General features: G+C 33.2%; 1 protein-coding gene across 1 annotated transcript in view; it reads right to left on the reverse strand.

Annotated features, from left to right (window-relative positions):
* LOC106874512 (intermembrane lipid transfer protein VPS13A) overlaps positions 1-14,472 on the reverse strand; it is a 264,016-nt gene that overhangs the window by 164,121 nt on the left and 85,423 nt on the right. The window contains exons 3-7 of the mRNA XM_052974544.1: positions 14,014-14,056; positions 11,725-11,820; positions 4,164-4,265; positions 1,245-1,414; positions 364-423 (exon numbers count right to left, since the gene is read on the reverse strand). Coding sequence (XP_052830504.1) covers positions 364-423; positions 1,245-1,414; positions 4,164-4,265; positions 11,725-11,820; positions 14,014-14,056 — 471 coding nt within the window. The remainder of the gene's footprint in view (positions 1-363; positions 424-1,244; positions 1,415-4,163; positions 4,266-11,724; positions 11,821-14,013; positions 14,057-14,472) is intronic.

A 14,472-nucleotide genomic window follows, 5' to 3' on the forward strand; every position in this document is an offset into this window, starting at 1 on the left:
ATAAAAGGAAAATATTTTTAATGAATAGCCATGAAACTGCAGCAAAAAAATAATCCATTATACAAATAATGTGAAAGAAACAAATAAAACAAACACACACACACACACACACAAGCACCACACAAAAATACTACCCATCAACAGCAACAATATTGAACAAGGAAAAGACATTATCTGCTTATTTTAATAAGATATTTGTTGTGTTACTCAGAATATGTAGTGTAATGTCAGATTTTTTTGTTTTTATGCTATAGTCAAGTGAACAAAGCATTTATCCAATATTTTTTTCTCCCTTTCTCAGTGTTAGAGAAACTATCTGTTGCATACTTACAACAAAGAGTGATAACAGAAAATTTCACTAACCTTATAAATTTGTGTGACTGCTTCTTTTATAACACATGGATTCCAATCTTTATCTGTGGTCTGTGATATGTGGAAAATAAGAGAAAAATATTCTGAAAAAGTCTCATTTTAATATAATATAGACATTATTTAATGAAAATACTTTTTGAGTGGTGAAATCATATTCCATTTATCCTGCAGCTCTTCACCGGTAATCAGAATACCATATCAAATAGATCTGATGATCAATTCAGCCTTTGAATATCAAAATGATTTTCCAGTTTGCATAATATAACACATGAAAATGAAACTGAAGAAATACAGCTTTGAACTCCCAGTTCAAGTAGCACAACTTTAAACAAAGACATGCATTTTGTTGCACCTCTTGGTAGGACACTCAATTCTGATAGGAATATGTTTCCGATTTTGAAGAAGACATTCAATATAAAACAGACTTTTTTGCAGGTCTATTACGCACACAGATGTGTCTTCTAAACTACCAAAATTATGCAGATGTACTAATGGTGTTCCATTGACCTATTAGCTGTAGTTGAAAGAAAAGCCTATATGTTGCCACTATGTGGTTTTCTGTGTTTAAAATCTTTGTTAACTTGTTAAATGGAATAAAAGCAAAGTTATCAATATATTCGAGAAAGACCTTGTAAAAGAGACAACATGTATAGTGTTATATTATTGGCAACAATAGAATAGCCTATTAGTGCATATTAAGTCATAAATTTGCGATATAAGACTGATACTTAATACATAACAGCATTACAAAATATAATAAATATATCATTTATGGATTGGGACACGGGGTTATGGGAAAATTCATGAGTCAGTACTGAAATACAAGAAACCAGATTTAAAGCAAAATGCAAATTATGAAGTGAATTCCAAACCTGAAAGATTAGATCTTCAAGAGTAAATCCAATAGCAAATGGATGAGCTGGATTGGTATATTTGTCTTCATAACGTACATGGATATTGCTAATTTGAACTTGCAGATTTTTTATAATTTTAGCTGCCAATTTTTCAACAAAAGAATCTTGCTTCTCTTCTTTGGGATTGTCTGGAAACCAGCAAATAAATAAAGGAGAAACAATTCAGACTGCATTATTTTTAAGCACAATCTGTAACACTTTAAGTAGAGTTTTGAAATATTCTGGCAATTTGCAATCGATATTAGAATCATTCAATATTTTTATGAATTCCTTTCTCCATACTGATAGCATTTCTTCACATTCGTATTTAATGGTTCAGTAAAAATTCTTCAGTTCACTTTTGAATTGGGTAACCCATAAAGAAAATGAAGGAATTTTACTTAATCATTTAGCTAGAAAAAAAAAGAAATTTCATAAACCCTTCTTGCATTTTATAAAAAGGCTTATAAATGACTTGTTTAGTCCTTAAAGTGCCAACCAGCTCTAGACACTTAGCTAGCAACACACAAAATCAAATTTTATGTTAAAACTTGTCTATTAAATATCAACTCATTATGGTAATAAACAACTAAATTAAGATAATTTACTGAACCATTCCATAATCTCGATTATTTTGGAAAATATAGTCCTAAAAGACTAACATATATTACAAAATTGAAAAGAAAAGCATCATTCCTAAGAATAAGTGACACAAGAGAGAATATGCTGCTAAGCCAGTATTTCAAACTTTAAGAACTTTTTTATTGAAAAAAAAAAAAAAAAAATTTCACAACAATTTTAAACTTTGAACGTTTTATTTTATAATGAGAATATATTTAAACTATAATAAAAGAAAGGTGCTCATTAGTTAACTGCGAGTACATAAATTTTACTAAAAGAAAGCAATTATTAAAGTCTATACTGCCTAGAAAAGCCTTATTTGCTCCAATTTTAATATATTTTTATCAATATGTAGCTTTTAAAATTCTTTTATTATTGAAGATTTCAACTACATGCTTTTATTTTTGTTCACTGTAACAAATGTTTATTAACATCTTAGATTTGCATTTCTTCTACTGTTTTCTTATAATGCACTCTCTCATCCTCTCTCTCTCTCTTCACCTCTTCTTTGCCTAAGACTTTTGTTTCTATTAGCCTTTCTATTTCTATATCCTTATAACCTTTTCTCTCTCACTTATTCTTATATTTTTTTTGTTTTATTTTCAGGTCTTTCTTCTTTTGGTCTTTGTCTCTTCTCTCTCTCTCTCTCTCACACAAACTTAGTTTGTATATCTTCCCCTGTTATTTCAGTTAAGACCTTTCATCTTTCCCTGGCACACTCTCTTGCTTTCACTTTCTTTCCCTGCAGTGCTGTCTCTCTCTTTCTCAACCTCTTACTCTCTACCACTTTTATCCAATTGTTTTCATTAAAAATAAGAGATTACAGCATTTTTCTTTGACATTATTTGTGAAAATTTTTTCATTATATCCATTTAGTGTATCAAAATTACTTAGAAATTTTTTGTTTCAAGTTCATATGCATATATTGGCAGACATGCATAACACAGCAATTTCATACAAGCAAATACAACACACACTAGCAGGAATACGCTTGTAGGATGGGGTTTCTGGTAGTAGTAATAGCAGTAATGATAATAATAATCTTTTCTACTAAAGGCACAAGACCTGAAATTTTGGGGGAACCCCAGTGTTTCACTGGCACTTAATTTATCAACCCTGAAAGGATGAAAGGCAAAATCGACCTCATCAGAATTTGAACTTAGAACATAAAGACAGACGAAATGCTGCAAAACATTTTGCCCAGCATGCTAATGATTCTGCAAGCTAGCTGCCTTAATAATATTAATAAGAAGAAGAATGAGCTTGTAGAAATGTTGATGTCATGTACTACTTATTCAATAGAAAATTGTTGTTATCTGTGTTTTTTCAAATCTTTCATTGGTTAATTACATCCATGAAGACTGCCATATGACCTAACCAAACAATGGCTATATAAAGCAGTATTCTAGCAATCATATATGTGATGAGAGAGAAGGAGAGGGAGGGAAGGAGGAGGAGAAAGAGATATGCATGCATTTTACAGAACATTGCTGGAGAATTAAGCAAGAACTTGTGGATGGTTCATGTCTATAGACAACATTACATGAATATACACAGATTAGTTGTCTAGTACAATCGTTCATTGACCAGATTAGCATGGTCACAAGAGGTTGCTCTGCAGACCTACTGAATACTGTGGGGGATCAAACCAAGCAAATCTAAGCAAGCTTGATCAGACAATGAGTGAGGCAGGCAGACAGACAATGAGCGAGGCAGACAGAGAGACAATGAGTGAAGCAAGCAGACAGACAATGAGTGAAGCAGACAGACAGACAGACAATGAGTGAGGCAGGCAGACAGACAGACAATGAGTGAGGCAGGCAGACAGACAGACAATGAGGCAGACAAACAGACAGACAATGAGTGAGGCAGACAGACAGACAATAGGTGAGGCAGACAGACAGACAATAGGTGAGGCAGACAGACAGACAATAGGTGAGGCAGTCAGACAGACAATAGGTGAGGCAGTCAGACAGACAATAGGTGAGTGAATGAGATAGACAGTGAGCAAGTGAGAAAAGTAGATAGACAATGAGTGAATGAGACAGACACTGAGTGACGCAGACAAACAGTGAATTAAAGACAGAAAGTAAATGAAATAGACAGTGAATGAGTGAGTGAATGAGTGAGTGAATGAATGAGAGAAGCAAACAAACAGTCTGTGAGTTGGACAGCCTAATGATTATTTACAAATTTTCATCATGCTGCAGATTAATGATGTGCACTTTGGGAAAAAACTTTTCTCTTGAAATTCTAGTAACAATATTTTTTTCTGACCTTTTTCTGCTTCCAATTTCTTTGCTTCTTCGACAGCTTTGAGTTTTTTCTGTTTCTGATCCTGCAGGAAAGCCTCTTCCTTTTTCTCATCATATTTGATGGCTGAGAATTAAGAAATGTAATATTTTTAGACAAACATTATGAATTATAAAATAAACTTCATACTCAAATGAATACTGTAACATTTAAAGATAAGAACAGATAAAAACAAAACTAACACTGTATTTCTTGTTCTGTGTTATGAAACCATTTTGTTACCATGCTGCCTGAGACTGTCCTTGGTTCTATGATATAAACATATAAACTTCCTGGTTTACAGTGATCTAACTTAAGAACCTGCCCTCAAAATTTCATGTTAATTTATGTACTAAACATCAGCTTAATAATGACAAAATAATTTTATTAAATTCATTATTTTCAAAATTAACTGAAACAAAAGCACTGTATTTTTACAGAAATATGGTAATGAAAGGGTTAAGATACTTGATTTGCTCACTCAGTCAAATAACCTATAAATAAGTACCATGCATACAGATCACATCTCTAATGAACAAGAATGCTAAATAATTCATGTATTTTTTTTTTTTTTTTGCTTTGGATATGAAATTCAAGTTCTCTTATGTGGCAGGAGAGAGTGCATTGATATGCCACAAATAATTCTCATTAAAAAAAATCTCAAATGTCTTGATCAAATTTGGTCAATTTAGATTAACAATTACCTCCATTGTTATTAGAAGAGTAGAATGTCAGAACCAGTAGGTTGTTGGACAAAATGCCTTGCAGTATTTATTATTGCTAAGCTTAAATTCTGGAGATCAACATTGACCGCCATCCTTCAGGGAGTTGATTAAATAAAATGTGTCAAACACTAGGAATGATATAATCAACTACAACCATACCCTTAGCACAAAATTTATGGCTTTGCACTAATGTCAGAAATCATTATTATTGAATGACATTATTGGTGGAGCAGTGGGAAAAATGTTTTGCAGTATTTAGTTGATTGCTTTCCCTGTGCTGATTTTAAAGACAATCACTATTGTTATTCATATTGATTTACTTTTAAATCTTGTAGGAAAATTATAAACATGATTAAATTGATTTAAACACATCACTGATAGTGATTTTATAGGCCCCTGGATGAAAGAAGATTAAAAAGTTTGAGGGAAAGAACTAAATATAACAATCGTTTTATTCAACATTGTAATGCCTGAGCCATCATCATTACTGTTTATAGTTACCATTAACCTTTTGTTTCAGTCACTGAATTGTGGCCATGCTGGATTACTGCCTTCAAAGGGTTTACTCAAACAAATTGACACCAGCACTTATTTTTTTTAAAAGTCTAGTACTTACTGTATTAGTCTCTTTTGTCAAACTGCTAAGTTATGGGAATATAAACAAACTAACACTGGCTGTCAAGTGATAGGGGTGGGGCAGGGACAAACACAAAAACAAATGCAACCGCATATATATAAATATATATATATATATATATAAATGGTGGGGTTCCACACAGTTTTCATCTCCAAATTTATTTACAAGGCACTGGTCAGGCTGGGGCCATAGTAGAAGACACATCCTCAAGGTGTCATGCAGTGGAACTGAACCCATTATTTAAATTAGATTTGAGGGAGATAATCAAGATTTGATATGTGCAAAAATGCTAGCATGAACAGAAATAGTTATTGATATCTGAAGGAGAGAGGAAATCTAACAATTAGAGAGCTTAGTTAATATAGAAACCAGAAAAGCAACAATACTGTCATGAAATTTCATAATACTACCATTATGATGGAATTTTAAAAGCATGAACAAACATTGTATAAAAAAAATCTCAAAAGAATCATAATTTTTTAATTCATTAAGAAATTATTCTTTAAACAATATGAAGCCTTCCTATTAAAAATCCTGTTAAACTCGCGATATTAGCTGATTTATATCACTCTTTTCAATGTTTACAAAAAAAAAAAAAATGTCATATATAGGTGAAGATGTGGCTGTGTGGTTGAGAAGTTTACTTCCCAGCCATATGGTCTTGGGTTCAGTATCACTGTGTAGCATCTTGGGAAAGAGTCTTCTTCTACAGCCCTAGGCCAATCAAAGCCTTGCAAGTGAATTTGGTAGACGGAAACTGAAAAATGCCCATCATATGTGTGTATGCGTGTGCATGTTTGTGTGTGTGTGTGTGCATGCATATGCAGGTGTTTGCCCACCATCACTGCTTAACAACTGGAGTTGGTTTGTTTACATCCCCATAACTTACCAGTTTGACAAAAGAGACTGATGGAATAAGTACCAGGCATACAAAAAAAAAAAGCACTGGGGTCAATATGTTTGACAAAACCCTTCAAGGTGGTGCCCCAGTATGGCTGCAGTCCAGGACAAAATCTTCAGCAGAACAGAAACTTATCAAACTGAACCATTGAACTGATGATCTATTGTTGTTGAAAGCATTATTGTTTAAGCAGAAATACCCAATTGCGACAGAGCAACAGTTGTAATTTAATTAAAAGGTCAGATACGCAATGGTATAATATTTCTTTTAAATACATCTGATATATGAGACATAAGGGAACGCTATAAAATGGTCATTCTTTATATATTGTCATACAACTTTTTATTGTTTTTTTTTTTTTTACATTTGGATGGTTTGTGTTTTCCTAATTTGTCTTATTCTTGATTATTTCCCAAGTGGACTGCAATCTACCGAGTTATTCCAGAACAACTGATTCACTTGCCACTTTGGAACATACACACACATATGAAATATGACTGACACTAGAAAAGCAAGACTAATCATTTATCTTTAATCTTTTACTTGTTTTTTTTATTCATTGAAGTGTGGCTATGCTGGGGCATCACCTTGAAAGGTTCCGTCAAACAAATTGACCCCAAAGATTATTTTTTTAAGCCTAGTATTTATTTTGTTAATCTCTTTTGCTGGACCACTAAGTTATGGGGATGTAGTGTCCCAAAAGTCACCAATAGGTTTCAATTTTTGATAACTGCCTTAACTTTCCAAAGAAATGCATGAAAATTTGATACAATATAAAGGACATAATGGAGATTAATATGTACAAGTCAAATTTTGCAACACCACTACATCACATATGAAAAATGACATCGCTTAAATGGCAGCCATTTTTGGCTTCGCATGCCCGTGCACTTTCCAAGGCTTGCACCATAATACCCTCAAGAGTTTCAGGCTCCACTTCTGATTTCTCTATTGATGCTCTCCTTCAGTTTGTTGATGTAAACCCTCTCATTCAGGTATCCCTACAAGAAAAAATCTGGGCTAGTCAAGTCTGGGGAATGTGAAGGCCAGTTGATATTCCCACAGTGGGAGATTGTTCTCTCTCTAAATCACTGCCATAACAACTGCATTGTTTCTCTTGCAGTATGAGCAGTTGCCCCATCTTGCTGGATTCATGTGTGAGGTCTACTTTGAATGGCCAGGCACAAAAAGGTCTCAATCATGTATACCTGAAAGAGAGGGTTTATGTCAACAAACTGGAAACCCTGGTATAACTGAAAGAGAGCATCAATAGAGAAATCAGAGAAGTGGGGCTTGTAACCCTTGAGGGTGTTATAGTACAAGTTTTGGAAAGAGCATGGGTGTGCAAGGCTGAAAATGGCTGTCATTTAAGTGATGTCCTTTTTGATATGTGATGTAGTGGTGTTGCAAAATTTGACTTGTGCATATTAATCTCCATTATGTCCTTTATATTGTATCAAACTTTTATGCATTTATTTGTAAAGCTAAGGCAGTTATCAAAAATTAAAACCCATCAGTGACTTTTGGGACACCCTGTATTAATCAAGGTATACAGTATTATACACATCAATTAATATACCCACTCTAATGACAGGTATACAAGTGCATTTTTTCCTGACTTCTGGATTCTTAGACAGCTTACACACACACACACACACGCAATCCTCTACCAATTCCACTCACAAGACTGTGCTTGGTCTGGGGCTATAGAAGAAGACACTTGCCCAAGGTGCTGTACAGCGGGATTGAAACCAAAACCACATAGTTGGGAAGTAAGCTTCTAAACCACACAGCCACACCTGCACCAATATGATGGAAATTTTTCATAATATTTGAATTTCAACTATTTTTAATCTATTACTTTCTTCTACTCTTGTTCTGTAGCACTTCTCCCCAAATGTAGTGCTTATTTTCAGGCCTCTAAAATCTTCCTTTTCTTAACTAATAGTTATTTCAGCATATCAAATGACTCATTCTTTTACCATTATACATATGCTATACACAATAAAATGTAGCCTATATTTCAGGTTTACCAAGAATATTGAGATTGATACAGAATCAATAATAGAGTTATCCCTTGTACAAGAAATATTAATAAACAAAATAATTTCAAAAGATACAAAGGATTGTTATTCAAACCCTGGAGAATATACTTCAATAATTAATTCAAGTCTGACTTTTAGCTTGCTTTTCCTCAATTAAAACCATTGTTTAAGGAAAACAACCAATTTTTATTGTTTTTGGTATCAATAAATCAATAATTTGTGTTAAACAGTAGCAGATGTTTAGTTAGGATGCTGAACTGTTAATGTTACTCTTGGTTCAAAAGTTACCAGTTCAAACACTGCTTGTTCCACTGTATCAGCCTTATGCAGAGTATATTATTCTCTACATTTCAGTAAACCTAATAAATATAATGCTCCTATTTCATGGTTATGTGGCATGATTAAGAAAAAACAAAAATATCAAAGTACATCAATAATTCATGCATAATATCCCTATATTAAAATCATCCAATCCCCAAGTATAAAGGTAAAAAAAATAAAAAAACAAACAAGCAAACAAAAAAAAACAATGTAAATTGATATTACTGAAACTGATTGTAACTGAATTTGTATTAGAACGTATAAAAGGATGGGCACCAGAATTAACAGAGTATCAGACGAAATGCCTTGCAAATATTTAGTTACACTTTTTGGCATTCTGAGTACAGATTCTATTAGAGTCATCTTCACTTTTCATACATCTGATGAAGGTGCTGGTGATGATGCTGGGGTTAATAAAATAAGCACAATACAGGTACCGGGGTTATCTAATAGACTATACTCTCTTTCCCTGTGATCTTTAATTCCTTGGTTTATTTTAGGCATCACAACCAAGAACATGGCCTTCGGTAAGGCCTTCAATCTATATTATAAATCTTATTAATTACAATATAGCAGGTGCTGTAGAGTGATAGTAAATTCCTAATGAAACAAATCTGTGACAAGTTTCAAATTTCTTCTGTGAATCAATTCACTTCCCTTCTATTACTAATGTCATTGGGAAAGGTATGCACACCACAAATTTCTAACTCCTCTCTTTTTAATCTTTGCCACTACTCAAATGGTAACGTCTAAAATTCTACTAATCTCTTAAAAACTTACAACTAGAGGCTGATCTCAAGAGACTGAACCTTATTAAGGAGATGACAAAGGACCGAGTTATCTGGCACTTTGCTGTAATCAAGAAGACCTGTCTTCCACAGCAGAATTGATACCGATGCTGGTGCCACAGAGAAATCACCTAGTTCTCTGTGTGGAGTGGTTGGCATTAGGTAGGGCATCCAGAGACTGAGCTTTATGAAGGAGATGACAATATCAGGTACCTTGCTGTACTCAAGATCTATCCACCACAGTAGAATATTTGGGCTGGATATAGCTGGATTAAATACCAAAAAAGGTTAAAAATAAATGCAAAAATCAGGTGCAGTTTCCTTCCCACCCCACCTCAGTTCCAAACAAAACTTAGAATTTATCAAAAATAAGGTACTTTGTTGCTTCTTGGTCCAACCTACAGAATCTGCACCAAAATTTCAGAAGCACAAGAAGTGCTGTACACCTTTAATAAAAAAAATGTATTCCAGCTATAGAGAAAAACCATTTAAAATATATCATAATACCCTGTTGAGCCACTACTGGTTTTATTCAGCAATATAACAGTATGTGTCTGGAGAATCCCTCAAAAATACACACAAACAACCACACAGATTCATATGTACAGACACTCACACAGATTGACATGCACAGACACTCACACATTCATAAAGTCTACTTTGAAATGATTCCCACTTAACTTGTTACTAACCATAATGTAGGGTTGTAAGTTAAGGATTAACCTACTTAAGAGTTTTAAGAGCTTGAATCATCTAAATATAGAAATGAATTTGTCACATGAAAATGAATTATATTTTACTAGCTTTTCTTCCACCACCACTCTCTTCCCTTCTCTCACTTGATTTATTTTCAATTGTTAGAGATTTGGTCATAAGGATAAATTGTGCTTTCATATAAACCTTTATGTCAGTCTCTAGAATACTACACTCTTTTTGTTCATATTTTAGCCTTCCCATTACTTGTCTTTATTTGTTGAAGAATTGCTGAGAAAATAGTATTTCATTAATGTTATTATATTTGTCTCAAGACTTAACAGTCAAGAAGACAAGAAAATATCACAATGAAAATAATAGTCAGTATCGGTAAATGGAGTTTTTTCATAAGTACTGGATTTACTTGAGTACAATGCAATCTCATCTATAATGTGACCCTAGTGTTTTGTACCTAAAACCCAGTAAAATATTTTACCCTCTTATCTTTTTTTTTTACAATTGAGAATAATGCCACCTCATAAATTTACTCCTTATACTTTGTATTAAATTTCTTGCATTATTCAAATATATATACAGTGTGTGTGTGTACGTGAGCGTATATGTGTGTATGTGTGTGTGTACATGTGTGTGTGTTTGTGCACGCATGTGTGTGTGCAGTAGGGTATTGCATATGTAGAGTCATAATTGACCTCATCAAAAGGTCAATGTTTATATTTCTGTGTCATGTTCAAGTGAAGAAAGTTGATATGCTGGTTCAATCCACTAAAGTATAACAATATCATGTATACGTACAGTTCAGAGCACTAAGGAGCAAGAATGCTAAATAATTTATGACTAGTTTTTCAGCTGGGGATGCCAAGTTCTCTTCTGAGACTGAAAAGTGCAATGAGAAACCACTTACATCCCATTAAAAGTAAAAAAAAATCCTCAAATGTGTTGATCAATTTTCCCTCCAAGCAGATTTTGATTAGTTATGGTTCAGACAGCATGAAACATATTGGCATCACTCATTCAAAGGATATCTTTTTTGATAATTATAGATTTCAAGATGATATTGGAAGCTAACACTTCAAAACACCAGGAGAAACTATCTAAAGTCATAATATTCAATTATTCAATAATGGTTTCTACGACATGCACAGGGATATCAATTTTGAGGAAAAGAACAATCAATTATATTAACTTTAGTAATTAACTGGTATTTATGTCATTGATCTTGGAAAGATGAAAAACAATGTAGACCATAGTGAGATCTGAACTCAAAACATAAATTGAACTTAATAGAGCATAGCATCATTGCCAAAATTTGACACCAATATTATAATATATTATGATATAATTATTATAATATTAATTCATTGTTTGGGTTTTTTGAAAACCCTTATAAATGAACAAAAGGATAAAACAATGCTCACCAATGTTTGGTACTGCCAAAGCATAGATGCCATCTAATTCTGCTACAACTGGTTCTTCATATAAGTTCTTCCAAGGTATTTTTAATGTTAGTTTAGCTGTAAAGAAAAAGGTTTGGTTTTTCATATTTTATGTTAGTTTTCCTATTTTTTTTTATTATCAGATAAACAACTCAAATTTAGACAAATTTAGAAAAGACATTGAAAAGCACACTTATGAAAATGCAGTTGAATATTTATAGACTTATCAAATGACTTATTCTTATTTCAGATAAATTAACCTGAAGAGAAGGGTGGAGCTCATAAGCTTTACAAATCTCTACTTGATTTGGGAATAGAAATTGTTGTATAAATACAATTTAAAAGTCAGCTGTAGAAAAGATTGACAGAGGGGGTGGATTTCCACAGTAATACAGTTTTGACGAGGGAGGATTGGGAAAAAATAATTAGAGTATGAACCATAAGAGTTAAAGGGTGAAGAGATAGGTGAAACAGAAGGGATGAGCACAAATGACAAAGATATATCATTAACAAGTTGAGAGGAACAGAACCCATTGAAATAATTGATGGTAGAAGAGACAAAAAAAGAAAGCAGCTAAGCTTTTCAAGAATATTTTGAAAATCATTGGTAAGTGAAATTTACTCTATTTTAAAACTGATGATCAAATACTAAGCACCAATTGTTTTTCATTCTTTCTGCTTTGTTTTTTTTTGTATAGATTTGGGGAATATTTAGCTGTTGTCTCTATCATCTAGAGGTGACTATGTTGAAGTTCTCAATGTTGATTCAAGTAAAGGTTTATTTCTCAAAATAGTATATTATTTCTGTTACGCAATATTATTTGTTCATGATAGCAGCTGTGATCACAATGTATTGTTACTGATTTACAAAACTGGTGTTTAATAATTTCTGAAGATTTTGAATGCAAGAGAAATTTCAAAATGTGCTATTTTCTCTTCACAATGATTTGGTTTTCATAAATTTTATAGGTAAAGTAGGTAAATATATTCAAACTATCAGAAACTTGATGTTGTTGGCACTCCGTTGCTTACAACGTTGAGGGTTCCAGTTGATCCGATCAACAGAACAGCCTGCTCATGAAATTAACATGCATGTGGCTGAGCATTCCACAGACACGTGTACCCTTAACGTAGTTCTCGGGGAGATTCAGCGTGACACAGTGTGACAAGGCTGGCCCTTTGAATTACAGGCACAACAGAAACAGGAAGAAAGAGTGAGAGAAAGTTGTGGTGGAAGAGTACAGCAGGGTTCGCCACCATCCCCTGCCGGAGCCTCGTGGAGCTTTAGGTGTTTTCGCTCAATAAACACTCACAATGTCTGGTCTGGGAATCGAAACCGCGATCCTATGAGCGCGAGTCCGCTGCTTTAACCACTGGGTCATTGCGCCTCCACGGTAAAGTAGGTAAATATATTCAAACTATCAGAAAGTAGATTATGCATTAACTGCTAAGATTTTAATATAAATGATATTAGACATCATAAAACCCAATTACCTGTGGGATTTTGACTTTTTTTCTGTCTCAACAGATGCTTATTAACTGAAAGCACATCCTACTTGCAATGCACAGTTTATTTATCAACAATGGTTTCATTGTAGTATACGTAAAATTTCTTGATTCATTGCATTACATATATCAGAACAAGCCAAACCACTCAGATTTTTATACTGAGCAAGCATGCTGCTGCTAGAAATAGCAACCAAATTTCCTTCAAATCACACTCTAAGGAGTTAAAAAAAAGAATGTGTCGGATTATGCTCCCCAGCAACACATTAACCTGAATAAATACGGAATGGTCTTGGTTCGAACACTTGTGTTCATAAATCAGTTCAACTGGGGCTTAACTGGAACCAAATAATGGTAATAGCATCTTTCTGGAGTTATAAACTTAAGGCAATACCAATAAGATACATGCATGCATGTATGTACATTTTAATTTCCTTCATAAAATTTAGCCTTGTACCAACCTAATCAATAGAAATCTGTGATCATGTGGATGTGTAGATAAGGGAATGGTTCTTCATGAAAAGAATCAGTAACTGTTTTAAGTCATGAAGTTAATGTAATTTCTTATCCTTTCCATGTCCAATTAGGTAATCATTATCATCATTACTATAATAATCAATGATATAAAATCCATGATTTGCATGAAATTTATTATACACATCAATGAAAAGTGATGTGTAAACAATTGAACTAATGATGGTAGAGGATTGGGATGATTTCAAAGGTTTAATTTTAATTTTAAAAAAATCATAAAATATATCTTACCAATATGTCCAACTTTTATCTTCACTGGTAAATCAAGATCATCCTAGAAAAAAAAAATGGAAAGCATTTTAATGGTTATTATTGTGCTAAAAGGTAAGAATGGGGTGTATATATACTAGTTTCAAGTTTTTGGCACAAGGCCAGCAATTGTGAGTGACAGGTAAGTCAATTACACTGACCCCAGTGTTCAACTGGTACTTATTTTATCGACCCTGAAAGGATGAAAAGCAAAATTGACCTTGGCAGAATTCAAAATCAGAAATTAAAAATGAACAAAATACCGCTAAGCATTTTGCTTGGCATGCTAAGAATGCTAACAGTTCTACCAGCTTGCCACCTTATGGTGTGTGTTGTGTGCATGTGTATATATATATATATATATATACATACATACATGTATATATATATATATATATATACATACATACATGTATGTATGTGTATATATATACATACATA

This window comes from Octopus bimaculoides, chromosome 18, assembly GCF_001194135.2.
Source record: "Octopus bimaculoides isolate UCB-OBI-ISO-001 chromosome 18, ASM119413v2, whole genome shotgun sequence".
Classification (NCBI taxonomy): domain Eukaryota; kingdom Metazoa; phylum Mollusca; class Cephalopoda; order Octopoda; family Octopodidae; genus Octopus; species Octopus bimaculoides.